At 45.6% G+C, this 21,547-nt stretch overlaps 1 protein-coding gene across 2 annotated transcripts; it reads right to left on the reverse strand.

Moving 5' to 3' along the window:
• Positions 1 to 364: 364 nt before the first annotated feature.
• On the reverse strand, positions 365 to 21,031 carry mmel1 (membrane metallo-endopeptidase-like 1). 2 transcript variants are annotated; one of them, XM_007902086.2, is made up of 23 exons: positions 20,849 to 21,031; positions 15,587 to 15,750; positions 12,850 to 12,909; positions 11,973 to 12,134; positions 11,248 to 11,328; positions 9,375 to 9,470; positions 8,939 to 9,057; positions 8,234 to 8,299; positions 8,011 to 8,145; positions 7,685 to 7,774; positions 7,306 to 7,442; positions 6,949 to 7,042; positions 6,591 to 6,719; positions 6,159 to 6,257; positions 5,544 to 5,627; positions 4,693 to 4,796; positions 4,312 to 4,370; positions 3,686 to 3,805; positions 3,142 to 3,275; positions 2,918 to 2,983; positions 2,378 to 2,473; positions 2,059 to 2,135; positions 365 to 1,474 (listed from the first exon to the last, which is right to left on the reverse strand). In XM_007902086.2, the coding sequence occupies exons 2-23, from the start codon at positions 15,738 to 15,740 to the stop codon at positions 1,375 to 1,377; spliced, it is 2,262 nt and encodes a 753-aa protein (XP_007900277.1). In that variant the 5' UTR covers positions 15,741 to 15,750; positions 20,849 to 21,031; the 3' UTR covers positions 365 to 1,374. The 2 variants fall into 2 exon arrangements, with proteins under 2 accessions (XP_007900277.1, XP_007900276.1); XM_007902085.2 differs by lacking the exon at positions 20,849 to 21,031 and adding an exon at positions 15,953 to 16,603.
• Positions 21,032 to 21,547: the final 516 nt, after the last annotated feature.

Here is a 21,547-nt window from a genome sequence, read left to right on the forward strand (position 1 = left end):
CCAAGCACCAAAAATGGCCAGTTCTGCCCTGGATTCCACGCTAGTGTTTTTCACCACATGGGGCCACCTGATCTCGCCCCCTTTATCCTTCCTCCTCTTCAAGAAAAACAAAGCAGAACTCCTTCCTGCCGCAGCTGCTTTGCTCCGCTCGCTAATGCTCTCGCGTTTAGTCTTCCGAGAGGCAGATTAAAGCTGTCAGGCAGATAATTGCAATGGGTTAGGGGTGGAGAATTGTTTTATTGCAGCACTTTGCTGCTGTAATTTCACATCTGCAGCCTCCAAACTCCCTGGCTAACTAACTTTCACGAGCAAAAAAAAAATAACCCTTTGCATCCGCTTCACGAACCAAGCCAAAAGAACAAACAACAGTCATAAAGTATTTAATGAGAAATAATGACAGAGCAGATATATATATATATTTAAGTCCACACAAGGCGTTGAGATTAAATAGCCCAATAGAAGACAACTCATCCAATAATCTTTGTACATTTTTCCATGACGAACAATGCAGAGTAAATCCTAAAAATATTACAAAGAAATCAAAGTCCACACAGACCTTCATTTCCAAACTGAAGCACGACAAAACCAACTGCAGAAGGCTTTCGAAGCTTGAAATGAAGTGTACTGATGGTTACACTGACACACAATGCATGGGGGCACCTTGATATATATATAATATATAGAATATATTTATTTTGTTAGAAATGTGCATATGAATCATTCACGCCAATAGTGTGCAGCGTTTCACATTGACGCACTGGAAACTAGGAACACATTTCGGTTTCACTTTGTTTCAGAGGGAAGCAGCTCCAAGCGACTGAGAACGGGGCATTTTGGGCAATGAAACAGCCAGTTAAATATCCCCAACATGCAAAAGAAATGCAGCATTCACCAAGTCTTGAGGGACCAGTTTATATCAATAGGCCCTTTCAGCTAAATGATTCCTTTGCCGTCATTATAAAATGACTCCTTTCGTCATTCACTGAGGATAAACCATTTACACACACATACATATATATATATATACACACACACACAGACAGCTCTTCCATTCCTTGTAGACACCACCGAATAGTTAAAAGCACCCTGACGTCATTTCCAAAAGCAAGTAAGAGTTAACAGTCTGGTCGCGGTATAAAACAGTCGGTGTAAAATGTTTAACAGTTAACGCCTCACTTTCCTCCCACCCCCACATCCATCCGTTTGCATACAACTCTCAGAGCGACAGCGAGGAGAGCAGATAAACTTGGCGGTGATTGACTGGAGAATGGTTAGGCACATCCATTGGCTTCTGCCGATACTGCTTTCTTCCAACCACATTGAACCTTTATGATTTTGCCGTTGGTTTGAACTGACGGGACCTTCGCTCGCTGTTTACCACACGCGGCATTTCTGCGTGGGATGCATCAGGTTCCCCTTCTTGCACTGAAAGGCCTCGGCGAAGGCATCGAAGTTCTGGAGAGAGCCCATCACCCTGCAAACACAGAAACGCACTCCCCTTCGCTCACTCTTAACAGAACACAGTGGCTGCACTCAATGCAATTTGCATTGATATAGCTCGTTTCACATCGAAAGGACGTCTCAAAGTGTACAGAACATCTGTTTGCTTGATGAGGACATCAAAGCAGATTTCTCCACCACCAACTTGATCTGGGGGATTGTCAGCCGTGAAACACCAGGAGAAACGCTGCACTTTTTAAATAGCGTCGCGAGATCTTTAACATCCATCTGACCAGGTGTATCCGGCACCTAGGCTTAACATGTCATCTGAAGGATGACACCTCTGGAAAATGCAGGGCACCTTTTTCCTCCCCCTCCCCACCCCGCCCCCAGCACTGTGCTGGAGTATTAGCCTAGACGGTGAGTTTCAAAGTCTCGACTTGGGGCTTGAACCCACAACCTTCTAACTCAGGGATGAGAGCGCTCTGGACTGGGGGAATGAGGGACGTGTAATGGGTAGAGAGATTGGAGAGATCTGCTGTTTGTCACAGGCAGCACCAGTTTGAGTTGGAGCTGTGTTGTGTGTGTGTGCGTGTGCGTGTGGGTCTGACTACCCACCTGTACTTCAGTGGGCTGTGCGTGTCGGTTTTGATGGATTGGCTGGCATACTCGGGCCTGTAAGACCCACACCACACCTGCAGAACACACACAAGGCATTTAGAAAGAGAAAGGTGGGGGAGAAGGTTAAGGTGATCGAAAGAGCAGTCAAAAAGATGTGTGAAGAGAGTGGGTTGGTGGTGGGGGGGGGGGGAGGAGGAGGGTAGGGGTCAGGGAACCTCGGGATGTAGTTCCAGCGAACGAGGGCAAAATGATTGAAAGCTTACCGACCATGCAATTTCGACCCTCCTGTTGCACAGGTGTGCTCCAGCCTGCTTACCTGAGCAAAGTTGAGGAAGAAAAGCTGATCGTGGGTCAAATCCAGGCCTGGTAACTTCATTTCTTCCTGTTCTTTCTCCATCCATTTTAAATATGCCTGAATTAAAATACGGAACGAATGAACCCACTCAGCAAATTAACCTCGCTAATTTATGTCCAACAGATAATCCCTGCTTTGCAGAGGTTTGGGGCGGTCTTCCCGACATGAAAGGCATTGTAATTAATAAACGCAATTTTTTTTGTTGTTGTTGTTGGTACAGCGCCTTTCGTGTTCAGGAGGATGTCTCAAAGCGCTTCGCAGGATTCTGCTGTAAAGTGTAGTAACTGTGCATTTTGGAGTGCCAGCCTAGACTGTGAGCTCCAATTGCCAGGGGCTTAAATCTACAACCTTCAGACTCGGAAGCAAGAGTGATTGAACCACTGAGCCAGGCTGACGCTAAAAGCAGAGAAAGGGAGAGAGCGAGAGCAGGGTGAGAAACAGGTACTATTTTTCTGTAAAATATACAGCAAAGGAGTAGACGTGGCCGATTGTCAGACCTACCTTATAGGCCTGTCGGACTCCTCCATTGTCTGCAATATTTTCGCCCAAGGTAGTGATCCCACTCACCTGCACAAAAGACACAAAAGAACCAAATGAGTCACCGAACATAGAAGAAAGCAGAACGGACAATTTATCCAGAGGATTATTGGCTAGGACACCGAGAGAAACCCCTCCTCTCCCAATGACGCAGCGCCAGACAAAGATAAATAAAGAGACGTATTTACGTTCTGCCCTCCAGCTAAGTCCCAGGTATAGTTGCCGTATTGGTGTATCATGCACCGCGACTGATCTTTGAAATGGGTCGCGGAGAAATTGCTCCACCAGTCAAGCATGTTGCCGTCTTTGTCGAAGTTTCTTCCTGGAAAGGAACAGGAACTGGGAATAAAAAAAAACAGCCGGAACGAGTGTCCGGACACTCACAATGAGCAGGGCTCCAAATGGGAGAAATCCCACGAAGATGGACTCTATTTTCTTGGCATTTCAGAGCATCTAGAATTTGGCAAATAATAATCGTTGCATCTGATGTAGTGCCTTATCACGTCGTTGAGATGTCTCAAAGCGCTTCACAGGATAGACTATAAAGTGACTGTATATTTTGTGGGCAAAACAAACAAAAAAAAATTGCTGAATTCAGTCTCAGCTTCCCTAAAAATTCGGACTAATTTGCCAAATGCTGGACACGCTCTCAAATACAAAGCTAATAAGAGTAAAAGCCAAAACCCAGGTGGGATTTGGAAAAAAAGGGTAAGGACTTTGATCCCTACTCACCGTTGTCGTCAAATCCGTGTGTTATCTCGTGCCCGATCACCATCCCTATTCCTCCGAAGTTCAGGGTTTGGAGCTGGTGTTTACTGAAGAACGGAGGCTGGAGAATTCCGGCAGGAAATACTGAAAGGAACAAAGCAACTGGCGTAAGCGAGAACCTGATTGTGGTACTTGTCGCTGAGCCGTCTACTCGGGTACGATTTGCAAACTGGATCAATGATCGAGCTGGAATTCCGGGTCTGTGTATTCTGTGTACAAATGAGATTTTGAGTGTTTTTTTTAAACCTCCAACTAGTTATGGGAATGTGGCACGAACTTGCAGGAGTTTCTGTTGGGGCAGGATTGATTGAGGGGAGTGGGAGTGGGGTGGGAATGGAATTAGATAAGCACATGGGAGGGAAGGTTGTTAAATTCTCCGACCAGAATTTCCAAGGAAACCAACTCGGGGGGCCTTAACTGTGAGGCTGTTGCAGGGTGGGGGTGATGTGGGGGGAAATGATTGGAATCAACATCTGGCTCACAGCGCATTGGTTTGAGACTCGCAAGTCTGAATTGTTTCAGGTTAATCTTTCCTGGCTTTCTTCACACTGAATACCTAATTCCACGATGCAGTGCGTATAGTGACTCACCGATCTGATTCTGGTTCGGTGAGTAGAACGCATTGACGATGGCAGCCCCGATATTCCACCTGACACACACAGAGAGAGAGTGAGAGAAAGAGGAAGAGAAGAGAGAGGAGCTGAACTCAGGGACAGGCATGACAGTACTCTTACACCTCATCTGATCGTCAGCCTTTACAAAATGTTTGCGTGGGTTCATACGTCGAAAAGCAGATCGCAAGGTATCATGGAACCTTTAACTCCTTAATAATAATCCTTGCATTTGATGTAGTGCTTTATCACGTATTCGAGACGTCTCAAAACGCATCACAGAATATACTGTAAAGTGAATTGACCGTATATTTTTTGGGCGAAACACAGAAGCAAATTACACCACCGCTTGTTACTCACGCATCCCGGTCCACACGTTGACGCAGCTTTTTCAGGTTCTTCTGCGCGTTGGCCTTGAGGTTGTCAAGGACGTTCTCGAAGTACGTGTTCTCATTGAAATCCAGCTGGACAAAAGCACAACATTTTATCAGCGCTGACGCATTCGGTCCTCGGCTCTTAATTTGTGCATATTAACATGAACAGTGAGTTCTAATGTGGTGGAGATGATTAGCCTTATATTACGTGGAATGGCAAGCGTTATTAGCAATCAGCCGTCTACAAGAAAAACGCGCTGTTATCAAGTACAATCGTTGATTGGGAAACATTCCCACCGGGTCTAGATTTAATTTCGGAGCGTCCAGTATTTGGCAAAGTGTTGAATGCGGTCTTAACTCTGAAGTCCGCTGGTTAATGTTGTTCGGTGCTGATGTTACTCGCCATGAACTGCTTGCAGTAGGGCCGGCTTTGGGTGGTTACTATGGCGACTAATCTCAGCAACAGCAAGGATTAAACAAGGAGAATCGTGCCCTCATGTCTTCACGTTACGAGGCTCGAGGCCTTAAGGCAATCATCACTGACTCCTTAAGCCGTTGCCCTTGAGATGCAGTGGAATTACAATATCAGCGAAAAATAGGTTACCACCAAACGAGGATAAGGAAGAGGTAAAGATTGGAAGCAAACTGACGATTGCCTTAAGCCCTCGAGTCTTGAAACGTGGAGACATGAGCGCACAATTTTCCTGCCCTATATGTAACTTACTTGAGGTGAATGAAATCCAGTGTAAATTCCAGATCAGGTCCAGCCTCTATTTGGAACAGGTGGGGCCCATTCAGCCCACCCAGATGTACCACCAGTTCATGTGTATTACTCACATGTGCATATTCCTGGTCCAGTCTAGGATTCCCCTCCTCAAGGACGTAGTCTGGGTATCCGATCTGTTCATTGATCGCCAGGGCCTTGGTCAATAAGCAACACAAAAGCAGACTTGTATCACCAGTATAAAGGTTCTACTCAGCACAGTGACAACCAGTGAAAGCTGCTAAGCAGGCTGTGATGGTTAACCTTTACCAGGCGCAAAGTGGAACAATTACATGCGGTTTGTTCTGTGGCCTCAAGAAAGAATGACTGTGAGATATTTTATTGGTGGGGGGATTGTCGGTCAGGACACCAGGAGAAACTCTCTTCTCTTTTTCTAATAGTGCTGGAGACCTTTAACATCTACCAGAATGGGCATAGACAGGAACGTGCTTTAATGACTCACCTGAAGGATGGCACCTTTGTCAATGCAGCTCTACCATCCACCCCCCAACCTGCTTCCCACTACCGTTCTGGGGTGCCAGTCTGGACTGGGAGTTCAGGCTTTGGGGCTTGAACCCCTTAGCTTGCAAGCCAGAGGGGTGAGTGCAACAGATTAGTAAACAAACACTCAATTGCTAAATGCAAGGAACCAAACCCAGCTCCGTGCAGGCAAGTCAACAAAAGCAGACCTTCTCCCTCGCTTTTTCCTTGGAAGTTTCATCCATCCACTGCAGCTCATCCAGCGCCTCAATAAACACCTCTCGGATTTTATCGATTAGATCTTTAACCTGATGAAAAGAGGTTGGGGTGGGGGGAGGGATGAGGATGTGGGGGGAAGAAAGTATTCAGTACAATACGCTGACGGCCATTGGCAGCAATAGGTGTAAAAGACCTGTCAAATATAACCCAATCATTGCTGTGTCCCTTGGCCCCATTATATAGACAATATCTACCCGACCCCAAGGCCTGGAGACTAAAGAAAACAAATGGAATGCTTTGGTAAAATTAATGGGTGGCTCAGAATAAGGAGAAAAATACAGCGTGGATTTAATGGGCTGAACTGGGCTCTTATTGATGGCCCTTTTGGCCTGAAGCCTTGCCCTTGAAAGTGATGACCTTACCATTCTCTTGCTGTCTCCAACAAACGTTTCCTTCACGTAAAGTGCCCCCACCGCGCTCTCCATGTTGCTGTTTATGTAGCTGGTGCATTCACGCCAATGGGCTTCTTCCACAGTGGTGCCGAACAGAGCCTGGATCAGCGAGAGGTCAGCCAGACGTTAGAACGGATACCCTTGTGCTTTCTGTTGTGTTAAGACATCTTCCCCCCACCCAAGCCCAAATGCATATTTATTCCAGAGGCCTGAGCCCCTCTCTACCCCACACACACCAGTGTGTTGTAAAAGACGAGACTGCTTTAAACCAAAATTGGATTAGTTCTTTGAAATAAGACACGTGGGAAGCTTCAAATATGTGTCTTACCTTTCGGTAGTTGGCTCGGGCATCTTTGAAACGACTGCTCAGATTGCTAACCCGTTCTATGACCAGTCGCCAGATGAGGTAATTCTGAATAGTGCTGGAAAAGCATGAGAGTCAGTTTCAGGTCCACCCATGAAACAAGACATGAACAGAACTATTGAAAATAGGGTGCATTTTGCCAGGACGCCAGGAGAAACTCTTTTTTCTAATAGTGTCGCAAAATATCTAATGCCAATAAAATATTTAATATCTAATGGTTTTGTGAGTTGGTTTCATTGTAAAGCTAATTGAGATATTTTACATCAGGAGAGCTTTCATGTACTTAAGCACATCTCTAAATAAAGGCTCTAATGCCCTTACCTTTTAGAATACTTGGGGAGTATATACTCAAGCTTCTGGAGGTATCTGGGAGCATAGACCACAACTTCTTCTTCTGGGTAGACTTCAATGTCTACACTTGACATGATTCCTTGAATGAATTGGGTCCAGTTAAATCCCTGAGATACAAGGAGGAGTGAATCACTACAGTTTGTAAGATGGGAGTGATTGTATCTTCCTTTACCCAACATGAGTCACTGAGAGCAGAGATTTTTCCCACACAGCTACTGTTATCCTTGAAGGCCAAAGCGCAAATCAATACTCTTAAACACAGTGAATACAAAATGAATACACAGGATACAAAAAAAACCCCAGCAGCTTCCAGCATCAAGACTGAAGAAATCCACGAGCAATAACTCACATTGAGGTCAAACTTTTCCTGAAGCTGAGAAAGTGTCATTTTGTTGTACATCTGTGTAATATCGTGTCTTTCTTCCTGTGGTGCAGTTGCCTATGGGAACAACGATAGGAATGATAACATACAGAAACAGCTTTACATCTGAGCTTAGTGAAATAGTACATTTTAAATAGTACCCCCTCCCTCACCCCACTACTGCACTGGAGCGTTAACCTGGACCGCAAGCTCAGGGGGAATTGGACTCACAACCTTCTGACCCAGAGGCAAAAGTGCCTACCAACTGAGCTAAGCTGACACACTCCTCCAAATAACCCTTGCTAAACACTCACATTGGCAATTTCTATTTCAAATTCCAGGACTTTGGCCATTTCCTCTTGGACAAAGATGTCGTTCTTGGTCAGGTTTCTGTCTTCTCTGATCATCTTGGCAATTAAAATCATAAACTGCAAGTAGGCGTCACGTACCTTTCAACGGAAAGAGAGGTTCAGCGTGAAAGTGAGAGTCAAATCCCATACAACAACTTGCATGCACTATAAGGTGCCCAGACTTCACCTTTTTGTTATTGCCACCTCCGAAATAAAAGTCTCTGGATGGCATTCCGAGCAGAGCCTGATCAACCTGGAAGAGCAAGGAGCTGAGCATCATATAAAATAATAATAGTAATCCTTGCATTTGATATTAGCGCCCTATCATGTCTTCGGGATGTCTCAAAGCGCTTCACAGAATATATTGTAAAGCGAATTCACTGTGCATTTTGTGGGCGAAACGCGGAAGTCAATTGCGCACAGCAGTGTCCCACAAACAGTCGTGGATTGACTAACAACTGGGTTCCTACCTGCTGCTAGGTAAACAGATGCTGCGGAAACAGACATCTAAAACGATATCTAAAAAGTAATTTGCAGAGGTGCAGGGAAAAGAGGGAAGGGAAATGGGAGTGAATGGATCGCTCTTTCAAAAAGCCAGCAGACGCGATGGGCCAATTGGCCTTCTTCCCTGGTGTGTCCAATTTCTATCGCTCTAGGCCTGAAATTCCGATGTTTAATATCAGCTTCAATCACAAATTTCACTCATCCCCATTTCCCGAAAAGCCCCTTGAATTGGGAGAGAGTTCTGAGCAACCACACGTAGAGATAAAGAGTTGTGGCAGAGCCTCGACATTCCAGAGTCATGGTACAGGTGCTAGACTGACTAACAGAACCAAACAGTGCCAAAAGCAAGAGACTAAACCGCTAAATAAATAGAAGGCCTTGGTCTTACATAAATCGTATATCTGCTGGAGTCCATGTCATCTGTCCAAACGAACATATCCACCAAGATTCTCTTGTTGTAATCGGCGTTCATTCGTGGCAGGATCCTCTCAAGACTCCACTCAGCATCTAGGACACAGAAAGGAGAAAGGCGTGTGACCATCTGTACTTCAAGCCAACTTCAGGGTGGTTAAAACACTTCACGTCCTCCCGACGTGGAAGGCGTTATATAAATGTAATTTATTATTGGCGTTGGTGGTAGTGGAGGTTAAGGTTCACTTGCGGAACAGGGAGGACCTCGGTTTACCGTCTCCTCTGAAAACATGGCTCAGTCTTGACTGTAAACTCAAATCTGCGCGTGAGTCTGCAGCCTAGCCTGATACTCCTCTAGCTCAGAGGGAAGAGCGCTATCTCCTGAGCCAGCCTGACATCTAAACTGCCTTTACCTCGTGTGATGTGCCAGTCATTTGTGGCCACAGGCCAATCTCCAACTGCATCCAATAAATGCAAGAGTGGTTCCGAATCTCGTTCCTCGATTAAACCTGCGGAAAGACAACAACATGGGCAGAGTGTTCAGCTCACCTGATGGCTCAGTGAGTTTGTCCAGTCAGTAGCTCAGACACATAGGATAGGAGAGGCCTAGGTTCAATCTCCACGCTTTGCTGAGTTCATTCCCAACCACAGCTGCTGACGCTCACTATCAAGACTCAGGCAGCATTTATCACTACTTGGGCTAGCTCGTGCCAGGAATTATGTTCCCAGTGGAGAGAGAAAGGGAGAATAACAATAATGATATCTAATACAGCACCCGTAACCTCAAAGCATCTCGACCTGCTTCACGTGTAAACGTTTCCGAGTGTGACCGTGCATTTGTAGGCCAACGCAGCAGCCAATTTGCTTGCAGCAAGGACCCACTCACAGTGATTAAGCGAATGATCGCTCCTGACGTGAAAGGCGCAATTTATTGTTGTCCTTGCAAATGCAATCTGTTATCTGGGGGACTGTTTGACCAGGACACCGGGGGAAACTCCCTTCTCTTTTCCAATAGCCTTTCGGATCTTTAAGGTCCAGCCAGATCGGACCTCGTTTCAACAGCTAACCCAAAGAAGGTCACCTCTGTAACGTATTGAGCATGGAACTGTCTGTCCGGTTCAACCGCTCGCAAAGTCACAAAGCGTGCGCGATCCGTTCAAAGCAACAGGATGAAAGGAACCTCCTGAAACACGCACACTTCTGCTGCATCCTATTTCCCTTGTATTCTTTCTACTTTCTTTCAACTCTCGGTACTGTGATCCTCGTGATCCCCGTCTGCGTTGCTGTGCTGTGGGTTTTTGCCACCGCTCCAAATATTTGCATTGCATTTCAGTCTTTCCTAATCCTCCTTAGTCTGTTGAGAGGGTTTGCTTTGACAGCACGTGGGTGTTGCAGAGACCAAGCAACAGTGGCACTGGCTTTCGCCACGGATTTTAGCTGTACTGGAATCCTCGCTTTGCATTTCCACCCTGCGGAGCTAATACTGCATTCTTGTGGTGCGCAGCTGGTCTGGGTAGAAGGTTGCAAAGTGCGGTGGGTGGGGGGGGGGCGGAAGGGGGTTAGGAAGGAGAGAACGTGCCTGTCAAGGCGTCACAAGATTAGCCTCAGAGGTCTTGGTAATTTGCGAGGAAATGACAATCTCATTGTGACGTGTCTGTGCTAAAAGCTCATTAACCACAAGCCTGATGCTTCCCTTCACAGCTAATAGCCCCGCACATCTGCCAAGGTCTTCATTAACTTGAGAGACGACCATTCTGAGCAGCCGACGTTTCACTCCCCGGCTCCTTTCATCCATTACAGGGCTCATCTGGCCCCTCGGATTTTGACAGCTTCGTTTATAGAGGGTGAAAAAGGTGCTAAACAGATCATCACCTCATCAGCTGCTAAAGAACAGGCACTGGAGCATCGGTTAGTGGAATACTGACATTTATTATTAAGATGGTATTGAGCTAACTGGCATTCCAAGGCTGAGCTCCGAGATGCTGCCTCGCGTGAAGGGTGCAAGTTGTTGTTGTTGTTGCTGCTGCTATCTGGGGATCAGCAAATCTAATGGGGCTCGGCTTTGTGTCCATTCATTCGAATGGAGTCAGGGGTGTAGGGGGAGGAAGCTATGCTTACATCCATCACTCCATCACACCAGAGTCGTTACCATCACTTATTCTCTGGCTTCATTCACCCCTTTTTATTGACGATGTGCTATTTTATCACCAGTGCTGATTAAGACACACTCACATCGAGTTTCAATCAGGTATTTCAAAGCGATTATGTTTGAGAAGATGAACTTACTTTCGTTCAAGCAGGATTTGTACAGACATTTAGCTTTTTTAACAGCATCGCGATCCCCTTCATCTGGTCTTTCCAAGACACCTACAATTAGAGAGAAGTGGGACAGGGGCTGGGTATATAATAATCTTATTAATAACAACCACAACTTAATCATCTTTGCATTTGACCCTTGCACTTCATAAAGAGCCTTATCACGTTGTCGAGACTTCTCAAGGTAATGTCACAGGATTTACTGATCACACAGGAAAACAGGCCTTGAATTTGTAAACTGCAAAGTTATAAATGTTGGGGAAAATATCGCATCTCAGTGAATATGTGGGGATGTAGCATCAGATAAAGAGAGAATGAGAGACTCAGAACAAGTCAAGAATAAATAATAATTCTTCCTTTTGATGCAGCACATTATTACACCTATACAAGACGTTTCAAAGCACTTCACAGAATATACTGTAAAGTATAGCGACTGTGTATTTTGTGGGTGAAAAATATGCGTAGAGAAAGGGAACATCAGAGAGATAGAGATGAAAAGTTAGAGAGATGGAAAGTTAAAGAAGGGGGAAGGAGAAAGAGAGACAGGGGGATAGAGAAAGAAGGAGGGAGGTAGAGAGAGTGAGACTCGGAGAGAAAAAGTCAGAGAGAGAAAAGCACAGAGAGAAAGATGTTTTTCTTTTAAACGTATCTGAGGTTGGGACAATGTTTCGGCCGGCTTGCTGTTGACCTGTTACCTTTCAGGATGATCTCCAGCTCATCACGGAGGATGTCAAAGATGCTGTACCTGGAGCTAGTCTCAGGTATGATGTTGCGGTTCAGCCACCCCCCACAAGCGTACCTGTAAAAGTCCTCACAGGGTTGGGCTGAGGAATCCATGTTCTGGATTATCCGAGCGGCTGAAGGAGACGTTAGGGAGAAAAATGTTTTAATTTGCATCGCAGAGTTTCTGGGATCCAGTCTGTGTTGGTTAGGGTTAGGGTTAGAGATTAGGGTTTCTACTTGTCAGAACATGAGAATTGCTAGACAAATGAAGACCATCCAGTTCACCTTCCACTATCCTGGCAGTCGCTTTATGTCATGTCCCAAACTATATCCCCAGATATTATTTCCTAACAGAAAACGATCTGACTTGTTCTTGAAATAATTAGCACTTTCTGCTCTCACTGTCTCCCTAGCGAGCCTGTTCCATACATTTACTTCCCTGGACTAGTTTGGAACAGCCCCCATCATTGGGATATGGAAACACTACAGTTAATGGGTCAGATCTCTGCTGTATTAATAAAAAAATCCCATTCATATTTCCACTCCAGTCAAAGATACACCTCCCCACCCACAATATCGTTCAGCGTTTCGATCCGCTCGACTGGCTCCGGCCTCCTGCTTGTCCCTCGTGCCCTCCGTTCCACCATCGGTCGCCGTGCTTTCAGCCACTACGTCCCGAAACTCTGGAACTCTTCCCTCAATCCCTCTGCCTTTCCCATCACTTCCTACAGTCACGTTCCCCCTCTTCCTGGCTCGGAGACGTACTCCGCCACTGTCGAAGGACTCTGGGACTCTACCCTTGGTGAGCGGGCGCTATATAAATGCATGTTGTTGTTGGTGGCCACTGACCTGCGGTAATGCAGCCCTGTGTTGTGCAAACCTTTTCCGAATTTTTGTTCAGCCGCTCACCTGAGGGAGAAGAGAAGAATGTTTTAGTGGGGGGTGGCGGTGGTGGGGGGGGAGGTGGGTAACAGCACTTTGTGTACATCCTGTAGATGCAGTGTGGGAAGGAGAAGCAGTGTGAGATAGAGGAAGGAAATTCCAGAGGTTATGGTCATAGCATCTGAAGTCTTGGCCACTTATGGTCAATCACTAACCTGTTAATTGCTTTCATTATTTTAAGGACCTCAATGTAATCACCTCTTAATTCCATGTGCTTCAAGGTCCAGTCTCCCCAGCTTCTCATCGGAAGCTAAGTGGTTACCTGAGATCTGTGGTGATTTTATAAATTTACCAACCAGAAAGAACCAGTGTTAACCAGGAATCCATGTCACAATGGCCCGCATAATGCATGATTTTGTAAAGCTATTAATAACACAAGTCAAGAGAAATAGGAATGTTTTCTCCCTCAAACTGAATGCGTTTGATCCCAGGCCCTAGAGGTGAAAGGTCTTTGTGCTAAATGCAAGGGTTTTAACACGTGACACTTCAGATGGTAGACACTGGCTGAAGCTCAGAGATTTATTGCGTAGCAGAGGGAATGCGATTGCATTTTATAATAGATATTAAGTCCAAATGGCACAATGCAGATGTTCATCCTGCAGTGCGCTTTTCATTGTTATCACTATTAGAGAGTTAGTTATAAATCGAGACAAATTGACAACCAGATACATCATACAACAGCTGGGAGAGAGGGGGTTTGGGGGGCGGGGAAGAGGAGAAGGTAGGAGTGGTAAGCATTCACATATTCCTTAGACTGAGGAAAGAATCCACTACATACCTTGATCCAAACTCAATAAAATAGTGACAGGCATAACAAGGAGACTAAACTGTGATTAATGGCATCGTTAACGGCATTGTGTTCCACTGAACAAACAAGTAAGCAAGACGAGAGTTCTGGATTTGCTCACAGTCCACATCAGAGCAGAAGACTTAGACTTTTACCCCTCAACTTTCTTCCCACAAGCCAGCAATCTTGTTAGCAAAGGATTCGGTTGGACGGCACTTCTGCCTGATTTCTGATTAATTGCTTGCCTTTCTTTATGCTTCTGATTTAAGGACCCTATGCCGGACTGAGAGCATTTTGTCTAGTGTGGAGCAGAGGATCAGACACTAACGGAGGCAGAACCGTGTGCCCACGATAGTGACCATCAGATTCTGTGGCAGATACAGATAAATATTGGCTCTCGCTAATGGTCTATGTGATTCATACTGAGGTCCTGCTCCAGCATTTGACTTAAATGATGTTTTTATTGGAATTGATTTCACCGAGGGGAGGAAAAGCACGCTCTGCAAAGCGTGATTAATGTGTAGCGCGAAACACCCTGACGCTCTTTCTGTAAACACTTTCTTTCACACCAAAAACTTTCCTCCACTGAAGAAACAACTTGCATGTGCGTTACAGTCTCAAAATAAAATCTCAAAGCACTTCACAATCTAATTCAATATTTGTTCTTTGAAAGCAAATGTCATTTTACCCACAAAGGACCCACAAACAGCCATATATCTGGAGGTTTGGAAATTAGATCTTATTTTGTCATCAGAATTATTGTTTAAAATCATAAGTGTGCATCTCCCTGAAGACAAAGACATTACTAAATATGGAGAACTTGCATTTATCGATACCTAGAACATTCTCTCTCCAGAGTGAGCTTACCAAAAGTTTCCCTCCGTGAAGTGCTTTTACAATCATTCACACTGATAAATCTTATAGGGGTAAAAATCTATATATGGCGAGAATTGGAGTGAATTACATAGTTTATTTTAACGGGCACTGCACTGACCTGGGACTCACCCATACGGCAGTTACGTGAGGTTGTAAAGTGGATGGACTGTGTATTTTGTGGGCGAAACGCAGCAGACAGTTTACGCCCAGCTCCGTCCCACAAACAGCCATGGAGCGAGTGACCGATCTTATTTGCCCGCAAAATATACAGTCAATCCACTCGTTTAAATAGAGCCACGGGATCTTTAACATCCACCTGAACAGGCAGACGGGACCTCAGTTTAATGTCTCATTCGAAGGATTGTATCTCTAATATGCACCTCCCCAGCAATGCACTGGAGTGTCAACTCGTAAACTATGTGATCCCAAGTCGTCGTTTAATTCAGTTTAGTGTGAGCATCACCGTGTAACCGTACACTAACGGTCTTGGTCATTATCACCTTCATTGGCGGAGTGACAAGCTGTGACAAACTCCCTCCCACACACACACACACACAGTAACAGTCGTTAACAATCACTAAAATTCACACCACGTCTTTAAACTAACATTTCACACAAATATTTCACATCATTGTTTCCACTAACATGTCACACCAGTGTTTTGACTAACAAGAACCACCACAGTCAACGCCGCCTTTAAATACATTTCCGAGTTCAAATAAACACGGAGAGAGAAAAGTTGAGTGCGGATAAAACCAAGTGACCCAACAAAAAAAATCACAATCAACTCTTTTAATTTCAGTTCATAAAAGTTGTCACAACAGGAAAAGAGGTGAAATGGGATTGGAGGGTAGAGGGGGTGAGGGGGTCAAACATGTCCATTTCACAGCAGAGTCGTGGGAGTCCCAAGAGGTTATTTCTTATCAGAGTTGGAACTCAGCTTTCAGTTTAAGATTATAAAAGTCGCCAGGTCCCACTCACCCTTTTCGGTCGAGTATAATACGACCATCGCCACAACCGCACACGTCATCAGCGCCAGCAACACCGCCAGACCGATTTCCAGTGGTGTCCAGCTTCTCTTAACCGATTTGGTGGATTTCTCAACGATATCCATCTGGCTTTCCGACTTTCCCATGATCGTGACTCTTTTTAAAGAGGAAAGAGATCAGGGCTACACAGTTAGATACACAATATATATATAAATAGATTCACACACACATAATAATATATATATATATTTATATATAAAAAACTCTGATCTGAACAATTTACAATCTTACATTTTTTGGGGGCCACATCGAGATAAATATGTATATTATATCTACGTAGAAAAATGGAACGTATTACATGCATTTATCCGTTTGATCTTCCATTGCCCGTTATCTCCGGTGGCAGATGCTGACTCGCCGCAGCGCTCCGGTGGTGGCTACTGCTCCAGGATGTGGTGCTATCGATCCGCGCTGCGTGGGGGGGACCGGGAGTCGGGAGCAAAGCCGGTGCCATGTGCTGCCACTCGGGAATGCCACGGCTCACAACTAGCGAACGGTTAAACCCCAAAGGTTGGGATTTGAAGGACACATCAGCCAACTTTCTGTGAGGGTCTTGGAAGAAGTTGAGTGGGGTCTTGGCAGAAGTGGAGGGGGAATCTTGGAAGAAGTGGAGGGTGTCTTGGAAGAAGTGGAGGGGTCTTGGAAGAAGTGAACCTCTGATTTCCTCCCCACCTTCCACACACACACATTGAACGATCGAGTCCTTAATCCATTCTTTCTTTCGCCAGAGCTAAAGGAGGATTCAGAGAGGATTCGGGTTTGAGATCATTCCTGCGGGAGGCAGGGAGGTGGGGGCTGTTGGATGCATGTGAAATAATTCCTTTGGCTGTTTTCTTTCTCTGGAAACTCTGGCACAGCCATGGGAACTCCCCAAATTCGCAGCCAGAAGGAGTTGTGGATCACTGTCCAAACAGTCCCCCCAAACAGAGAGACAGAGATAGATAGAGAGAGAGAGAGAAAGAATTCACCAGACTCAACCCTACAGGAACCCTTATTAATTTCACATCACTTCCAGCCATTGGCTCTCATCGAACCTGCCTTCGATCCACCTGAGCTGGGATGTGCTTTGTAATCTGACTGCAATGCAGTTTCTTTTCAACTTTTAATATACTGTATATTGTTAGAGAAACAGAGGGGGGGGGGGGGGAGGGGAGAGAGAAATCTCGCTAGGAATGATCCCTGCTATGTAGGAATTTAAGGGGAGGGCGTGGGAGCCTTTGATTCCTTGTGAAAAGATCTGTAGCTTTCAACGTTGGCAAAATAACCAGGAAACAAGTTTATGGAAGTTGTAAATATTGGAATAATAATAATAAAAAACCTCGCATTTCATATAACGTCTTATTGTGTAACTTAGACGTCTCAAAGTGTTTCACAGGATATTAATGTAAAAGGGATGGACTGTGGATTCTATGGGTAAAATCCAGAAGTCAGTGTCCCACAAACAGTCATGGAGTGAGTGACCAATTTTATTTGGGAGATTTGTTGGTCAGGACACTGGGAGAAACTCCCTGGTCTTTTTGAATTGTGCCATGGCATCTTTAACGCCCACCTGAACAGGCAAACGGGACCTCAGTTTAATGTCTCATCCAAAGCACTGCACAAAATACAGTCAATTCACTTCACAATATAATCTGTGAAGCGCATTGAGACATCTCAATGACTTGATACAGCGCTATATCAAACGTGAGGATTATTATTATTTGCTTACACAATATAGTCACTATGCCAGGCTACAATGCACTTTGAAAGCACTTTAATGTTTAATGTTCTTTAATGTTCTTTCCATTCGACTAGTAAAATACTCTCACATCTGAGGAACCTGTTGGTATTGGCGTATTATTGCCTTTCAACAACAACAACAAGATTACATTTGTATAGCGCCTTTCACGTCGGGAGGACGTCCCAAGGTGCTGGACAGTGACAGCATTTCAGACCCGAGCTGAGGTCAGGGGGAGAGAAGGGAGTGGAGGGAAATGACCGATGGCGTGGTTGAAGAGGAGGATTTTGAGGTGGGTCTTGAAGGAGATTAAGGAGGGGGCAGACGCAGTGAATGAGGGATGGAGTTTCAGAGGTTCGGGGAAGAGTGGCTGAAGGGGGGGACATGGAGCAGGCCAGAGTCGGCGGAGGGGTTGGTAGGGGGTTAGGAGGTCGCAGAGGTAGGGTGGGGCGAGGCCATGGAGGGCTTTGCAGGTGAGGACCAGGATCTTGAACTGGATTCTCTGAAGGATAGGGAGCCAATGGAGTCGGGCGAGAGTGGGGGAGATGGGGTCATGGAGTTTGGTGCGGGAGAGGACACGGGCTGCAGAGTTCTGGATTATCTGGAGTCGGGCAATGTTATGGATGTGAAGGAAGGCAGAGCGGGTCATGGCTTGGATGTGGGCCAGCATTCAAACCAAGTGCTGGCCAAGGAGAACCATGAACATAATGAATCTGTCTGAATGATTTAGTTCCCTGGAGTTTTTGTGAGCTGGGATATAAAAAGATGATTGAAAACGTTGACCGTGACTTGACATTTGACTTGAAGACGTTGAATGAAACTTTTGGTATCTAAATACCTTTTTAATCAGTGATCGACGTGATTTGTAGCCTAGGTAAACCCAGAACTAATAAGAAAAGGTCTCCCTTTGGGATGGGAAAGGTCCCAGAACATCTTTTCCACACATGTTGTTTCAGTTAGTAAAGTCAAGGCCATAACTCATGCTATACAAATGTTGACTGTGTGGGGCTGGTGCTAAATATACACACGCACACTAATATCTGAGAGCTTGAAGGAATGGGAAGATGAACGTTTTTGTCGGGTCACAGTTTTAAAACAAAAATGTGGGATAATTCCACGTTTCAAGCCATTTATTCAACTCAAAGAGAATTGAAGAGGTGTGTGTGTCTGTGTGTGTGTGTAGTATTGAAGGGGTTTCATTTTTGCATCTGGTCCTATGCATTCAGATACTATGATTCTCTCTCCACTGATCTCCTTGTGCACAAAGTGATTTTCAAAAGCATTCTCACATTAACTAGAAATAGATACAAGAGTGACTTTTAAAGTAATGAAATCTCTCGCCCCAAAAGGCCAATTGCTGTAAATAACAACACCAGTCCTTGTCTTTGATTCAGTGCCTTTCGTGTTGTGTGGACGTCTCAAAGATTTAATCGTAAAGTGTAGCAGCCGTATATTTTGTAGGCGAATACTGCAGTCAATTTGCACACAGCAATGTCCCTCAAGCAGTGGGGTAGTGAATAACCAATTTTAATCGAGGGGTGGGGTTGTTGACCAGACACTGGGGAGAAATTCCCTCCTCTTTCCGAACAGCGTGGAGGGATCATTGAGGCAGATTAGACAAAACCTCAATTTGTAGCGAGGTAGAGAGTCTGGCAAGACTCAGGGTATTTCTTTTGAGTTCTAATCAAGGCAGAAAGGCACAGAATCTTAAAAGGGGACTCAATTAAATCCAATATTCATGCCTAATTGTCCATCATTACAGAAAATGGATTTTAGTAGCATTGCAGCTCTTTGTGATTAGTTCTTAATTGACTATCAGCAGGAGCCTCAGCATCGCAACTGATTTCCATATGAGCTCGGGAAGATTGCTTTGGGTGAGGGTGTTTGACATTACTTACATGATTCAGAATTGCTGAAGTATAATAAACAGATTTATCAAAACAAAAGATGTGCAAAGACTATTAACGACTCACCAGCTTTCTCGTCTCAGCTCAGATCGTTCTCTGATGATTAATTACCGAGCCACAGAAGTACTGAGGTGAATTGTGGCGTTAAATGAACAGGCTTCACTGTTTCAGCTTATGCTTTTGCGCATGTAATCAATGAATGTTTCAAGTCTCTGCACTTTGAAAAATAACAGTCTTTCAGCCTGCTCCGCACCACCCCCCCCCCCCCCCCTCGCCCCACACTCCCCCATCTGAAACCTTTAAAAGAATATTCACAAGTAATGATCATCAAGTGGCTGCTTTTTGTAAGCAAATGCAGTGACCAGTTTACTTGCAGCAAGAGCCAGGAGCTGAATGATGGACTGATCTGGAGATTACAACAACAAACTGCATTTATACAGAGCCTTTCATGTCGGGAGGGCGTCCCAAGGTACTAGACAGACGAGGGTTTGCAACCGAGCTGGGAGGGGGTGGATTCAAGAGCAGAGAAGGTGAGACGAGGGGAGGCTAAGGGATTCCAGGGTGGAGTTTCAAAGAGTGGGGAATTATGCTGTAAAAAAAAAGGCAGAATTTAGGAATGGTCGAGTTCCGATCCCTTGAAGCCATGTCCAGGTTGGTCTACAGCATTAATAATAATCACCACGGTGCTGGGGGCCATCCAGCCCCGACTAGAGGTAGTATAAAAAAGAGCAACAAACCTCACTTCGAGAAACTGTGGCTCCACAGGCTATACTGTAAACTGCAGTGACTGTTGTGTTTTGTAGGCAAACACACAGCCAATATTGCGAACAGCTGTCTCTCACAAACAGCCACGAATCCTAGATAATTATTTGGGGAGGATAAGTTTGCAGGGCTATGGGGAGGGCGCGGGGGAGTGGGATTGATTTGGATCGCTCTTTACAAAGAGCCGGCACAGACAGGATGGACCGAATGGCCTCCTTCTGTGCTGTATAATTCTATGATTCTATGAAGTGAGCGACTGATTTGACCTGGAGGGGATCGCCATTCAATCCTAAACACACCTTGCCGGTGTTACCTCTTTAATAGCATGCGTCAAAGCTAAGGCAATGCTCGCTGAGCCTTTTCAGATACACAAACGAGAATTCTCAATTACTCCCATTTCAGTCCATTCTTTGAGAACATATTGTGCTCTTCTCTCTCTCTCTTTCTCCCCCCCCCCCCCCCCCCCATTCTCCCTCCCCCGAATATTGCCACCTACATTTACACCACTCTCCTGGCAACCTGCGATAATAGCTCCAGTTCTGCATCTCAGCCTCCAGAAAAGGACTTAACAATTCTACTCGAGCCCGTGCACAGGGAAAAGGGGAAACAGGGAGAGAAACAGGGCGAGAAAGAGTAATAATGATCACATTCAGAAGCCTCCTCAATTCATCAAATAAATAAAAAGGACAATGCGTTCAACACGTTCCTGCAAAAGGGAATGGACGAGATGAAGGGAAAGAACACGAGAGAGAGATGGGGTGGGGGTGGAGGGGTGGGGAAGAGGGGGAAATAGACTTGTTATACTCACACAGTTCACCTCTCCGTTTTGCGGGAGGAAGCTGCAGGTGGGAGACAGCTGTCGAAAGCCTCCGACACAGCACCTCTGCCACTTTTCTCAAACTGCTGCTGAATTAGCAGCCGTGCATTCAGATGCAAATCGCCTTTAAGCACGCTCTCCCCGCCGACTCGCACCGGAAAATCTCGGGGACTTTGCCAGAGGTGGATCAGAATCCCAAATGCAGCCAGGGACCGATTTGAGGTGGGGGGCGGGCGGGCGGGGGTGGGGGGGGGGTGAAGAGGGGGGAGAGAGCTCGCTCGATTAGCTGAAATGACACGTGCAGATGGCAGTGACGGTCTGTGTCACACACACATACACACACACGCACACGCGTGCCTGCCTGGTGACACTCATCAGTTAACTTTCAAGTGGATCGGTTCCTTGCTTTGACCATTTATAGTGATGTGCATAATCGAATTTGCTGCGGCTGCCGGGCTCAGCCGGTAGCATTGTCTCTCTCTTGTTTGCTTCTGGGTCAGGAGGTTTGGGGGTTCAAGCCCCCGCGTCAGGACTTTTGAGCTCACAGTCTAAAGTTGACTCTCCAGTGTGTGTGTGTGTATATATGTTCTGAGATGCTGCCCTGTGGAGAGGGTGTTGCATAAGTGCAAGTTGTTGGTGTGCACGTGTGTGTGTGTGTGTGTGTGAGACACAGAGAGAGAGAGAGAGGTT

Source organism: Callorhinchus milii, unplaced genomic scaffold (genome assembly GCF_018977255.1).
Source record: "Callorhinchus milii isolate IMCB2004 unplaced genomic scaffold, IMCB_Cmil_1.0 Scaffold24, whole genome shotgun sequence".
In the NCBI taxonomy this organism is placed as follows: domain Eukaryota; kingdom Metazoa; phylum Chordata; class Chondrichthyes; order Chimaeriformes; family Callorhinchidae; genus Callorhinchus; species Callorhinchus milii.